This window comes from Embiotoca jacksoni, unplaced genomic scaffold, assembly GCF_022577435.1.
Source record: "Embiotoca jacksoni isolate LCO1_2020_lvr unplaced genomic scaffold, fEmbJac1.0.p SCAF_4, whole genome shotgun sequence".
Taxonomy (NCBI): Eukaryota; Metazoa; Chordata; class Actinopteri; family Embiotocidae; genus Embiotoca; species Embiotoca jacksoni.
The window spans coordinates 22,488,657-22,503,644 of record NW_027185392.1 but is presented as its reverse complement, the minus strand read 5'-3'; the positions used below and the strand labels follow the sequence as shown (position 1 = coordinate 22,503,644).

At 39.7% G+C, this 14,988-nt stretch overlaps 1 protein-coding gene across 5 annotated transcripts in view; it reads left to right on the top strand.

Annotated features, from left to right (window-relative positions):
- The window catches only part of tenm3 (teneurin transmembrane protein 3), a 338,433-nt gene that overhangs the window by 222,228 nt on the left and 101,217 nt on the right, over positions 1–14,988 (top strand). For all 5 annotated transcript variants that reach the window (XM_069168313.1, XM_069168317.1, XM_069168316.1 and 2 more), the window contains 7 exons: positions 552–671; positions 3,549–3,632; positions 4,408–4,532; positions 7,357–7,612; positions 8,580–8,681; positions 9,216–9,410; positions 12,203–12,403. In XM_069168313.1, coding sequence (XP_069024414.1) covers positions 552–671; positions 3,549–3,632; positions 4,408–4,532; positions 7,357–7,612; positions 8,580–8,681; positions 9,216–9,410; positions 12,203–12,403 — 1,083 coding nt within the window. The remainder of the gene's footprint in view (positions 1–551; positions 672–3,548; positions 3,633–4,407; positions 4,533–7,356; positions 7,613–8,579; positions 8,682–9,215; positions 9,411–12,202; positions 12,404–14,988) is intronic.

Here is a 14,988-nt window from a genome sequence, read left to right as displayed (position 1 = left end):
TATCATGGCATGCTATACGTGTGTGTGTGTGTGTGTGTGTGTGTGTGTGTGTGTGTGTGTGTGTGTGTGTGTGTGTATGTGTGTGTGTGTGTGTGTGTGTGTGTGTGTGTGTGTGTGTGTGTGTGTGTGTGCAGAGCATTATAGATGTTATTCACGATCAGAAAAACCCATTGCCAGTGTACTGCAGTTAAGGCAACCACACAGACAGGCAGACAGATCTTCATACTTTATATTCACTCCCCTCCTCATTTGTTTATGACATACATAGATGAATATTTTTATCTTTGTCTTTTTTATTGTTTTATTACACAATCTTTCTTTCTTCCTTGTCCTTCCATCACTTCTTCTCATCTATTGTCTTTTTTTTCCCTCCCTTTCACATATTTCTCCAACCCTCCTTCTGTCACTATTCCTTTTTTGTTTTGCATTATCTTTTCTTGGTCTTTCTCTTCACTTCGATTCATTTTATTACCTGATACTCCATTTTGCATTCCGCTGTATAAACCCTCCTGTTCTTGCTCCTCTTTTTCTATCTCCCCTCCTCTCTGCAGCTATGCACCTGTTCGGTTTAAACTGGCAGCTTCAGGAGAGTGAGGGATACGGTGCATTTGAGAACGGAGGAGGGGGAAGAGATACAACACCCAACACCTTCATGGTGTCTACAGACAACGGTGAGTTCATATTTAAAAACAAAAAAATGTTGTCCTTTCTTCTGACATGAAAAGCAATAACGGCAACGAGAAAAGTTGGCGAGAAGGTGCTCCAGTTAAAGTTTCTCTGCTCAGACCAGAGAGGGTGGTGATGCAGAAAGGAGAAAGCCATTTGGCTTCAAACAGAAATTTAAGTCACTCGAGGTGGCTGAATTTTTTTTTTTGCTGAAATGTGACATATTTTTATAACAATGCAGCAGACAATCTGTTTTCTATGTAAATTGTAATTGCAATGTATGCAAGTACCACTGCAGTGAGGAGTTCATTTTTCCTGAAAAATGTTCAGTTTCACACAGAAAGATTCACAACTGCAAAATTTAGAGGCACAGAACATTTTACAAATGCTGTATGACGTGTATTTTAAAAACCTAAACAGAGTGATATTATGTGTCTTTGAATGTAAATCAAATTTCATCATAACAGACTTTTACATTATAACCTGCGGTGTTTACCTGAAAACACAACTGAGAGTCGGAGGTTGATGTTTCTGATGGATGAAAAAAACCACAAGTTTGTATTCAGCCATTTTCAGCTTCTGACGTTTTGTATTATCGGTTTGACGTTTGACTTTGCTTCATACCAAACATACAAACGTTAGCTGTGTCTGACGGGGGTTATGAGTCACAACGTATTTAATGAACCCAGATGATTCTGACAATGGGGAGTGCGTCTGTGGCTTTCATGGTGCATTAAGAAATAAAGCTGTAGTGCACAATGTACAAGCAGTGACATTAGAATGAATGTCCAAAAGGTAAAAAACAAAACAAAACCAAAGACAACTGAAAGCACAGATCTTCATACACTGTTCATAAATATTGTCCTCGGTGTCATTGATGTTGTGGACCTCTACTTCCTGAACTTCCTGTATCTTCACATAATGAAAAATCCTCATAAAGATAATGAAGCTAATCTTGCTCCACTTACATGTGATGAATAGAAGTATCGACACAGCCTATGCTAAATAATGTTTAGCATTATTTCTTCAAAATTCTAAATTAGGATCTCGTTTAACATCAGTATCTCTGTACATGTTTCTCTTTTGGGATTCTTCTGCTACAGCCCAGCGTTCTCACCTTAAGCCAGCTTCAAGTTAGTGTGCCATCCATTCATCATCCCACTTTATCCTGAACAGGGTCGTGGGGGTGGAGCCTATCCCAGCTGACTTTGGGCCAACAGAGAGACAGAAACAGACACGCTCGCTTGCATTCACACATACATGCAATTTAGAATCACCAATGAAGAAGCATGTTTTTTTAATGGTGGGCGGAAGCCGGATTGTGCAAACTGCACACAGAAAGGCCAACGCCCCAGCCGACGCTCGAACCCAGAACCTTTTTTGCTTTGAGGCGACAGTGCTGACTTACTTTACACAACTAATAAGTATACTAAAGGTGCCACGGTATCAGTAACAGTAACGAGAACCTATATTATACTGGATTGTGTACCATTGCAGAAATCAATCCACAAATACACAAACAGAGGGCCCCACGGCACAGAACCTTTGACTCTAAGGTGATAAAGTGCAGACCGTTTCTTGTTTTAATGCCTAAGCCTCCATGCAGTACAGTGTGTGTTGTAAATCCACATACAGTATGTGACTGATGTAGAGCATGTGGTGCTTTGCTTGCTTTAAGGACAGCTTCACAGATTAGCAGCACTGAAATGGAAACCATAGTAAGGGATATAAAACAAGGATGGACAAAAGACACCGCAGCACCTCAATTAAAGCTCGGCTGGCTGGTTAAAGCTGACCGCCCTCTGTCAATCACACCTTTTGTTAAACCAAACATTAGCATCTCGTCTTTGTCTTTTCTTTTTCTACCTGTCACTCTCTTTCAGTTTAATATATCCATAATTTTCTCATTGAACTCTTGTTTTTTTTCTTCCTTTCTTTCCTTTGTCTCTTCTCTTCACAAACACAAAGCAGAGCTGGATGGAACAGAGAGGTGGCACGCTAAATATTGGAGGAGCAGGATGTTTACTGGAAGTTTTTGAATCTTAGCTTGAAACAATAACAAGGGAAAAGAAACGCATAATGTCTCTCTTCGTTTTACAAATAAAGAAGCTTCAACTGCTCAACATTAAATGTTTGGAGCCTTATGGAATTATAGCAGGTTAGCTATCTGCTTTCTTATCTGCTCAGGATCAGATAATAAAGAAGGTAGAAAGTAGAGGTGGGAGAAAGTTGGTTCTCACACTCTTGCATAGTGTTAGCCCTCGATTGCTTTTTCAGATGTTGGAAACAGAATGCTCTGCTCCTGTTATGACATGGGTGTAAGAGTTAGGTATTCTATTACAGGCCCATTAACTTCAGTCGACTGGAGAGAAAGAGAGAGAGGTCAGGAGTGTGGGTCGGTTACGTTAGAAATAAACGATACACGTGTGTCTCATATTAGTGTAATGAATGTGTGTAATGTCCCTCCCTCCCTTCCTGCCTCCCTCCCTCCAGAATGCAAAGGTAACCAGGATGGGACTTATAAACCAGCACTTTGAACATGTGCAATTCACGAGAGCATGTGTTCAGATGTGCCCTTCATACATGTCAAAGAACATCAGAACCATTTTTTTAGTGAGACTCAGGTCTCAGTTCAGATGTTTAGTTACACAATACAGAACTTGAGTGATCTTATTCAGAAACGTGATCATCAGATCTGCTTTACAAACAGAAAAACCATGCCCGGTGATTTTTTTTTTTCTGCAGATGTCAGCACTTTGGAAGAGCCACAACTCTCTCTCTTTTTTTGCATTAAATGATATTTTCACCATTGCGGAGATACTATTACAAGTGAATTATTGATGTTTCCCAGAATTCCCATTAATCAGTTTTTCTCTCTGCAGGTAAAATGTTTCTTCTAGAGAACAACACCATAGACACAGGAGAGGTGGACGTGGGGAGACGAGCCATACAAGAGGTTCCACCAGGTGAGTTACACACACATACACACACACGTGCACACAGGTGATGTCATGCTACAGCACCCTGCCACTATGATCGACTTCTTTTTTTTCCACAAAGTTGATCTGGTGGTATGTATAGTCCTGATGGTGTTCTCAGGATGTAGTGCTGTGGTATTATGTTGTGATATAATCACGTGTTGCTGTTTTTTGTCCAACCAATTTTCACAGTATCAGTGAACGTAGACCAGATAACAAAAACGAGTCTCCGTGTTCAATGCGGGAATTTAATGTGAGGCTACCACTCAGATGAAGAACGTGAAATTAAAATGAAGATATGCTGCGCTATGAAACTGTACATTCTGTAAATTAAGTAATTACTTATAAATAGTTGTGTTCTATATTATTTACAATATTTTTTTAACATCTCACAAAAGGAGTTTTGAAAGATTAAATATTTTGCTATGTGCAAAAGAATTCCTTCTGATGTTTAAAGTATGCCACTTAATAATGAATCAACTTCATCAGCAGCAGTTCCAGGAGATAAAAATAAGTGGCAAATCAATAATAAATGTCAACACTAAACGCTGATGGTTTTTAAAAGAAAAATGTAAAATAATGATGTAATATTTCAAATATGTGTTTGAAATGTGAGTATAGGGAAATCCACTATGTTTTTGTGTTGCAGTGTAACCATATTTCTGTGTTGTGTACAGAGGCAGAAATCCTGAACGTGACTCGGGTAGTATTCGAATATTTAAATCACTGATTGATTCTTGCTGCTTGTTGTTCTTTAATTAAGGTGTGTTCTGGAGGTCCCAGCTATACATCGACCAACCACAGTTCTTGAAGTTCAACATCTCAGTCCAGAGGGATGCTCTTGTTGGGGTGTATGGACGCAAAGGCCTACCGCCCTCGCACACACAGGTTGGTCACGCAAACACACGCACGTCTATTCACACACGTGGTTGAATGTCGATACGGCTCAAGCAAGTCACAACGGAGTTTAGACTTTTAATCAGACCCAGTTTGAGTCCCCTAAATAATCTGATGTTTATTCAAATGTTGGTCTCAGTTTGAGTAGGTGCCTGAGTTGAATGAATATCCACAGTGCATAAGCATAAGTTAAATAAGATGCCAAATTAAAATCAAGTCTTGTGTGTGGATATCATAAGACAAGCAGCACAATCTGATATCTAATAACATGAAATGCGACTCATCTATAAAGGCAGTCACTGGTTTCACAGTGAGAGGCCTGGGTGAGCATCTCTCACACACACGACAGTCATTAACTAAGGCTTCAATAGTAAATACCAACAGTTTCATATCCATCAGTGATACAGTCCAAAAGAACAAAAAAACGCTTCTCTCCTCGCCATCCTGACATTTAAACTGAACAGGCATGTGTTTCTTTCTGTTTATGTCCTGTCATGTTTGAATGAAACTGTAAGGAACATTAATGTCAAGGACACTGACCAACTACTATCACTTTAAAAGACAGACGAAGACAGCCATGTTATATTACAAGTGTGAAAGGGAATTAATCAACTTTAAACCACGTGATGATACAAAGAAAACCAGAAGTGAGTCAGAGAGAAATCCAGTGAAACAAATGCCGTAAAAAAAACTGACTGTAACATGTGCCATGATCCTGAAATAGGATGTCAGATGAGACAAAGAACATTATGATACAGGAAAGAAGCAGGCACAGTTGATCACAGTATCTTGGTAACCACCTGAGTCTACAGCTGAGGATGGAATTTAAACAACACAAACTTCATCAGAATCTAAAATGATGCTTTCCTCCTTATGTCAGAATGAAATCTTATTGAATCGAATCAATGGCTACTCCATGATTTGAGGTCTCAAATATAGCCTTTATTGAAAGCCTGTCCTTGACTTTTCTCCGGCTTTTCTACTTTAAACAAATACCAGACAGGCTGAAAAAAGTCTGCCTCCCAAAATGTCAAAATCTCTTTGGCAACTTTGCAAGTGTGTCGAGGTCAAGTGCTTTATGGATTTATAGTTCATAATGAAGCAGATAAGCTTCTTACAAAACTAAACTACTTCTTTAATGACTACACTTACATCTCTGTGTGGTGAATCATGTCCTCTATCAAGGGACTAATCCACTTATCTGTACAAGACAGCTTCATACAATGCCACCACTATCACAGCTCGGTGGCAGCACTTTAGATAATAGACAAGTGAGCGTGTGTGTCCTTGTCATACCCTAATCCATTCAGGTTTCCCATTAGTTGTTTTTACCCTGTTTTTTCAGTCTTATCTCTGGTGTGGAACAATTCTGAGAAAATAGAATGTGGGTGTATGTGTTACAGCTGTATGAGGAAAAATGAAGCAAACTGTGTTCATTTAGGTTTGTAATTAGGAAATTCAAAATGTTCTTCAAACAGGTCGATTAGTTAACAGGTCAACATGAACCATAAAGTCGAGGACTAATAATGTGAAATTTGCTCTTAGGGTCGCACCACAGAAAAGGTCAGGGGTCCTCAGGTGGCACTGCATTAAAAATAGACACAATTCTGTCATGAAAATCATAGTCTGGGCAAAGAAACACTTCCGAAAACCATTGTCTGTGAACCGTGAACTGTTTAAAACTGGGCCCGAGCTCATTTAAGATGGACCGAGGTGAAGTGGAAAACTGTCGTGTGGTCTGATGAATAAAAATTTGAGATTATTTTTGGAAATTATGGACTCTGCATCATCTGGGCTAAAAGGGAGAGGGACCACCCAGCTTGTTCTCAGCGCTCAGTTAAAAAGCCAGCATCTGTGATGGTATGAGGGTGAATTCGTGCACATGGCATGGGTCACTTGCACATCTGGGAAGGCACCATTAATGCTGAACGATATATACAGGTTTTGGAGCAACATGTGCTGACAGCCAGACAACGTCTCTTTCAGGGAAGTCTTGCTTTTTTCAGAAAAACAATGTCAAACTGCATTCAGTGCATATTACAACAGCATGGCTCTGTAATAAAGAGTCTGGGTGCTAAACTGGCCTCCCTGAAAGTCCAGACCCGTCACTCATTTAAAACATTTCATCATGAAATGAGGAACAGCTGAATAACTTCATTAGATAAGAATGGGACAACATTTCTCTTTCAAAACCTCGACTAAATGTCCCCACTGGGATTAATAAAGTCTAAATCTAAATCATCTAATCTAAAATTAACTGGTCTCCTCAGCTGCCAAATGTTTACAGTGTGTTGTTAAAAGAAGAAGTGATGCAAAACATAAAAACATGCCCCTGTCCCAACTTATTTGTCATCAAATTCAAAATAAGTATATATTTTATTATAAAACAATAAAATGTATCGGTTTCAACATTTGATATATTGCCTTTGCAGTTAAATATGGGTTTACCTGATTTGCAAATCATTGAATACTGTTTTTATTTCCATTTTACACGGGGTTCTACATTTTCAGCCATCATTTATTACTATACAGTATATACAGAAATATATAATTGATATATTATTTCATGTTATGGACCAAAGTGTTTCATGTGTTGCACTGATTAGACATTTGGACTGACCAACACCGCTCTGTTTACACCTTAAGTCTGGCTAAATAAAAAAAAAAAAATGTACATATTTTTTTATATAATACTAATTAAAATGCTAGTTAGGTTTGGTATCTTCTGTTGAATGTTCTAGTTGTAAGTTGTAAGTTGTATGTTCTAGTTGTAAGTATTATATATTCAAAGATCTTGTGTATTTTTCTGTTCCAGTATGACTTTGTGGAGCTGCTCGACGGTAGTCGCCTCATATCCAAAGACAAACGGGCCCTCAGTGATGCTGACTCAGTACACGCACACCCAGGTGGCTCTTACGAGGAGGAGTCCGGGGGAGGGTCCAGACATGCACGCTCGGTAAACGTGCACGAGGCTGGCTTCATCCAGTACCTGGACACGGGAATCTGGCATCTGGCATTTTACAACGACGGACGCAACACAGAACAAGTCTCATACAATACCATCATCATCGGTGAGACACAGCAGGATGCGTGTTTGGAACAGTGAACATGTGTCTGAATTACTCCTGATTTATTGTAAGAGTGTGCCCGTGCACTTGCATTTCAATCCATTCAACATCATTAAATGTGGCTACACCAAGAGAACATGCATGATACAAGCATGCATGAAATCAAATAAAAAACGAGAATTTTTATCATCATATTATTTCAAAAATGTTCAAAGCACTGCAGGTATTGAGGCTTGTAACAATCGACAACATCACAGATACTATTTGTCTTTCAGAAATCAAGGTTCAGAGTGAAATCTCTGCAGTAATAATCATTTAATCCTGCACTTGAAATCAGATAGCAGCAGAGAAGTGAAGCATTTGACCATGTTGGTCATGATTTTTTTTCACTCTTATTGACCAAATTAATTTGGTTGCTCTCGACTTCATGACATTCGCACTTTGTAGCTCAAGTAACTGCAATTATTGCTGATAAGCTTCGTGGGGAGCACATTAACTAGAGCAGATGTGATTTTCAATACATGGCAACCAACATGTGGGTGGGTGTGTGTGCGTGCATGCTTGTGCTTGTGCGTGTGCAGGGGATGGCCACTTAGGTACAGCAGAGAGCCAACATTGGTGTGTGAGAAACAGAGAGACACAGTGGGGTAATTGGATGTTAGAGTGTGTTGATTGGACTGACTGGCTGTAACTACGGCAACCACAGAGGAGTGATCTCTCAGTGTGTGTATGTACGCGTGTGTGTTTTTTCAAAAGATAAAGTTGTAAATCTCTTCTACCCAATTAATATGCACCCATAAACAGCTTCTCTCTCTCTCCTTCTCTCCCTCCCTCTCTCTCTCTCTCTGTCTCTCTCTCTCTCACACACACACACACACACACACACACACACACACACACACACACACACACACACACACACACACACACACACACACACACACACACTTTCTCTCTCTCTCGAAATCAGAGTCGATTATGGAGTGTCCTCAGAATTGTCATGGAAACGGTGATTGTCTCTCAGGAATATGCCACTGTTTCCCAGGATTTCTGGGGCCTGACTGCTCTCGAGGTAAACACACACACACACACACACACACACACACACACACACACTATGCCACCCATAGAGAGGCAGTAATTGTTCCAGGGTTGTTATCCCAGCAGTGAGTGTGACCTGCACACTATGAGGGCCGCGCTGTGCTGCTGTTCAGTCTCTCCCTCTTCACCGTCAGTGTGTTCCTTTGATGAAAGCTTTATCAAAGGGACACACTGACCTGTGAGTGATCTGCTACTTTGCATAGGCTAGGACTGTTCTGATACCAGGTTCAGGTTCAACCAAGCAAAACACACAAAAACGTGTCTGTTCACACCTTAAGGAAACAAATTTCCAAATTTAGATGCAAGAGATGTTGGCAAAGGTAACATTAAATATTGGATCTAGTGTTTAAAGTTTAAATAGCATTTCATTGAATATGAATCCACATAATTAGCTGTTTGCACAGTGCAGACACAACAGACTTAATCTTGGGGTTGTAACTGATGTAATTGCGGTATAAAGCCAGTATCTCCAACTGATGTGTCTTCCTGCATGTTCCGGACCCAGCCGCCTGTCCGGTGCTGTGCAGCGGTAACGGCCAGTACTCCCGTGGTCGCTGCCAGTGCCACAGCGGGTGGAAAGGCACCGAGTGCGACGTTCCAGCCAATCAGTGCATCGACATCCACTGCGGAGGACATGGTATCTGCATCATAGGCGCCTGCATCTGCAATACTGGTTATAAGGGCGATAACTGTGAGGAAGGTAAGAACAACGTTTCCAAAGAGTGAGGACATGTCATGTTGGTGGCGGTAGTTCTCAGTAGGTCTCGATACTTTGAAATATCCTCTAAAGCACTTCAGAAATGCTTAATTAACCCTTTGATGCATTAAAAATCACACCAGAATGTATGATTCTAGTAGTCCCTGCAACATATGTCTGCATTCAAACAGTCTTGTTAATATTCATTAGTGGTTTCTAGTGGAACAATTTTAAACTTGAGGGAAATCACAACTAGATTAAATTTGAGTGGGTGGGGGGAATATCAATGGCAATACCGCTTATCGGTACCAATACTTATTGTTATCGTATCGTTGGTACAAAACATAAAATAAAGACATAACAAAAAGATGAGACGAGATTCAATGATTTTTTTTATCATTGCTTTTTTGGGCTGTAATAATTTAAATTGCTTCTTGAGTTTCCTGTGTAAGTGAGGAACACGGATGGATGTTGTTAAGGTTTTAATGATACCACCTGTTGATTCAATGCTGTAATGACCCTCTAATTGGTTCTTTTGGGGTTTTTAAGAGAAAGAAAACACCACATTATGTTCTGCATATAAATTTACATTTTTGAGTGGCAAACTTCAGCAGCATTATTTTAAACTGTTTTTTTTCCTTTGAGTTTTGGTTTTAGTTAGTGACTGAGAATTTTCTGGAAGATTTCAGATCAAGCACATAACAGTGGAGGATGGAAGTCATTCTATACATTTTACAAACTAATAATCCCACTGACCTGCATGGATCAGTTAAAATCAGGCTTGCCGACAGGAAGCTTATTAAGATTGCATTACAGCTACATGGTACATTAATATACTTTAATCTGACAACAAATTACATCCATGGTTACTGTCCAACTGCTGACAGGTCATTGGCTAAAACAAGCTGTACACTATACTCATTGAATCTGAATGAATCAATACTAATCTGCTATCCACTGGTCGGACACAAAAATACCTCCACAGGCATCCGAAGAGAGGATGACACTCATTTCTATACAAATACACACATTAATCTCAACCAGGTGTGTATAAAGGCAGTGTGTACATTGCTGTGTATACGTACGCACTCATACAAATATGTAAATACATACCACTGGGGACAGTAACCAGATTAGTTTCAGATTAGTCGAATCCTCGGCTGCACTAATCGTCTGTGGGTGAGTGTATGAGACAGAAGGAGAGAGTGAGAGGGAATCTGCTCAACAGTGCCTGTGTGTGTGTGTGTGTGTGTGTGTGTGTGTGTGTGTGTGTGTGTGTGTGTGTGTGTGTGTGTGTGTGTGTGTGTGTGTGTGTGTTAATCCCATTTACGGCTGCTGAATCTGCAAATTTATGTCAAAAATGTCATGTAGGATTTCTAACAAAAATATCACAACCAAATGAAATATAATGTTAATATGTCTGCGCAAGAAAAACAATAATCAAAGGAATGCATTACTGAGTGGCAGAAAACGAAATCTAAAATATACTCTGCTGTCTGAAGATGCTGGTTTGGTGGTTCACCATTTCAGGTACCGTTTGAATTTACCCATCAGCCACTCAGACTCCTTCAGTTGAAGCTTTACTCAGCCAATCAGTGAGTTTCAGCTGACCACATATTTAAATTGAGGGGTTGTTAAAATCAGTTCTAAGCAGATTCTGGAGCTGCTGTGTTTCTACAGCTCAGACGGGACAAACCCAACCTTGGCTCTACAGAGGGCCCATTATCGTTTTTCGCCACTTTTCATGAGCCACTGTAGATTCTCTGGCAGATTTGCAAAGGGAGGCCGAGGAGCAGCATTCAGTTCACCTCTTGATGCCCCTTATTAACATATCTGCTAATGGCTGCCTTACTGTTCCTGTACATGATGTAGCAGCTGAGGCTCAGTGGCCCCAGCTCTTCTCAGCAGCACAACGCTACAGTTAGCTTCCACTTTGCAGCTTCCGATCAGGCAGTAAAAACATTTATTGTTGTTGTTTCTTTTTCCACTCACTTTTTGGTTCTTCAAAACCAACTTTCAAATTGGTGTGATCTTTATTGTATTTCTGAAAACAAAACAATTGTATTTTCACAGTTTTTTCCACCAAGACAGCAATTCAGAATTGTTTGATGTACAAAAGGATAAATTGTTGTGAAAATATATTATTAGGATTAATATAAGATGTGTCTGCAGAGCCTTAATACAGTAGACCTGTCAGTCATTCCTGTACCTATGACGGTGAGCAGGGTGGGACAGCCACCTGTGATTGGCCAGGAGCTAAGGGGGGGATGGGTCCTGTTGTGCTTGCTTGTTGTGAGAGTAGTTTAAGTGTGTGTGTGACGAAGACATGCTGTATAGAGCTACCGGTAAGAATTAGCCATAATATTGGCGTTGGCTACGGCCCACAGTAGCCTATGTATTGTTCCAAATAAAGTTCCAGAAAACCGAGTACTGTCTGGTGGCTTCCTTAAGCAGGGACTCTATATTATTATTGAAGTTCAAAAGATAGGTTTTGAGTGTAAATTTGTGAACTCAATAGGATGAACTCATTGACCATATTGGTAGATTTAGCTCTTGGCCTGAAAGCATGTCTACTCATATTATCAGCCTTTCACAGTTGTGTTACTAAGTCATTATATATCAATTTTGTGTAAGATTGTTGAGCCCACTTTTATTAAGTTCTTGGCTTGGACTTGACTCGGTTTTGGAAATGCTCGAATAGAGTGATCTGGACGACAGTTCAGAGCTTAATCCACTGTGTACTGTCTATTATGTATTGTTCAGTACATGACTTTCCTCTCTTCATGTGTCTCCAGTGGACTGCATTGACCCCAGTTGTTCGGCTCATGGGGTTTGTATTCATGGCGAGTGTCACTGTCAGCCCGGCTGGGGCGGAGCCAACTGTGAGATTGCCAAAGCCATGTGTCCGGACCAGTGCTCAGGCCACGGCACCTACAACGCAGAGACCAGTACCTGCGCCTGCGACCAGAACTGGACCGGGCCCGACTGCTCTTTAGGTGCGTTTAATTCTTCAACTTTCCTTTTCATTTGATTCCTGTCAGATTTGCTTTCAGAATCTATACAAAGAATAAAGTTTGTTTCCATGGCATGTGTAAACAAAGCATCTCACAGTGCCATTAAGAGAGGACAAAGAAGAGCAGGATCAGCATAAACTGAAAACAAAAAAGCAATTACTGAGCAGAACATAATTAAAATGAGTGGTACAGATGTGACCCCCTAGGAGGAGACATCATGGATGGAATACAGCTTGTAAAACAACTAATAAGACATAAGGTACAAACCTGTACCTGTAACCATAATTCTGAGGAGTGATTTAAAGGATAATTAGGGTGCTTATTTTCACAGTGTAATGTTTTCTTCTGGAGAGTGATTACCTTGATGGCATAAACATGTTCACATTTACAAGTTTGAAACAGGAAACTGCCTGATGATGTCACACTACAACTTGTGAGACCTTTACAAGTTCCGTGAGAGCGAGAGGCTAAACCACATTGAGACTTCAGTAAAATCAGTAACCTCTCCAAACCAACTTATAATGAAGAAACTAATGAAGAAAAAAACAGAAGTATTATGGTCTCAAGTGTGCTAAACACCATGCAGCTACAGGTGCTGTGCTGGCAGAGCGCATCGGAACCACGACACATTTTTTCTCCAAGTGAGGAAATAAAATGTTTACACTTCTCTTGATTCATTTACATTTTTATCATCATTGTCTCTAAAGTGTAAGTCAGACAAAGAGAGCAATTTAAAAAAAATGAAGTGGTCAAAGTGGTTATATTGACATTTGAGGTTTATTGATTGACTCACGTCAACTTGAAGCCTCGTTTGGATCCTCTACTGTTTGCCCTGTTAAAGTTACTGCATTACACTGAAGTACAATTTCAACTTGTCCTGTATCTATTTCAAAATGAAATTCCTCTCATTTTTTTAGCATGCAGAAATCCTTTATTTCTTAACAATTTTTTTTATTGTAAAACATCTGCAGGAATCTGTTGTGACTGAAATCTGCCAATCTCAATTTAGATGAGTATTCCTGGAAAAAAAAAAAAATTCAAACATCAGGATTCTCTTGTTTACGTTATCAAAATTAAAGCATTTAAAATATCTTTGACAACATCACACAACCTTAGCAAGTTAACAGTGAATGTGCCTGTGTCGTTCCTGTGGTGGTGTGTGTCAGGTGCTGGTTTGTAGCAGCTGCAAACAGAAGATCCTAATGATAAAAAGGGTCAGAGAGCAGCAGTCTAGACAACATGAAAAAAACAACACAAATACGCTTTAAAATTTTATATTAACTAAATAAAATGGTTCATTTTCAAAAAAAAGAAAATCCACTTCCACCATGTGTCTCGGAAAACGTTCAGTTAAAAAGGGACTTTTGTATTTGTTCCTCAACAGTTCTTTCAGCGTCATAAAATTCTGCTACTGTAATTAATGTCATTATACAACCTGCTGGTAAGAGCAAATACGCTGTGAAGGTTGCATTTAAAAAAAAAATCTAAATATGAAACAAGCACGCTAAATGTTATCTGCAAAATTTTCTTTGCAATATGCATTTAGTTAAGTTTAGGGAAAAGTCATCATCCAGCCAACGTCTCTTCATTAATAAATGTTATATGTCCCAAAGTAGTAAAAACAATGCAAGAAAGTAGATTCTAGTCCGACCCAAATGACCCAAGTTTGTCATATTTCTGATTTAATGCCACAACCAACAGTACAACAGCATTTCACTTCCACAGTTTACAGGATATGACTATTGCATGATTCATATGGCTGTTCTTCTGCTCTGGATGAGGTTTGATTTGGTATTTGTTTAAGGTCAGAGAAAGATTGTGGTTATAGGAAACCAAAATTTACTGTCAGTTGGAGTTTGGAAGCAAACGCCTCAGTTGTCACAGTCTCGTGCTCTGTCGACCCTTTCATCCACCACCTCCTCATCCCCAAAAAGGTTTTCAGTGATACAGTAAAGTCCAGAAGAAGTAGAGTGTAATCTTTTTGTTTATTGCTGAGGACTTTTTTGCTATTTTCTGGTGTATTGAAAAAGAGAGACATAAACAGAGAAAGTGACAGCACTGATACAGAAATGAAGGTGAGACAGAGAAACTGGAGGAGGATGGCAGATCAGTAACAGATGGCTTGACATACAAACAAAGACGAGAGGGTGTGTGTGTGTGTGTGTGTGTGTGTGTGTGTGTGTGTGTGTGTGTGTGTGTGTGTGTGTGTGTGTGTGTGTTTGTGTTCTCACTTCTGTTTGTGTTGCCTCAGGCTGTTACACTGAGTATTGTATTGTCAAAATCATCAAACACAAAGCCAATTAAGTATTGTCTCTTTTTAAAACACACACACACACACACACACACACACACACACACACACACACACACACACACACACACACACACACATAGAAACAGTGAGGCATAAATGAGAAAATGAGATAACTATAACTAAATGCGTAACACCAACCCTACCTAAACCTAATTTTCACCTTAAACCTAAAAAACAAGTGTTAAATTTCAAACAGTCCCTCTTTCCATACACACAAACACACACTGGTCGCTCAGACACAGAGTTCAGTCCA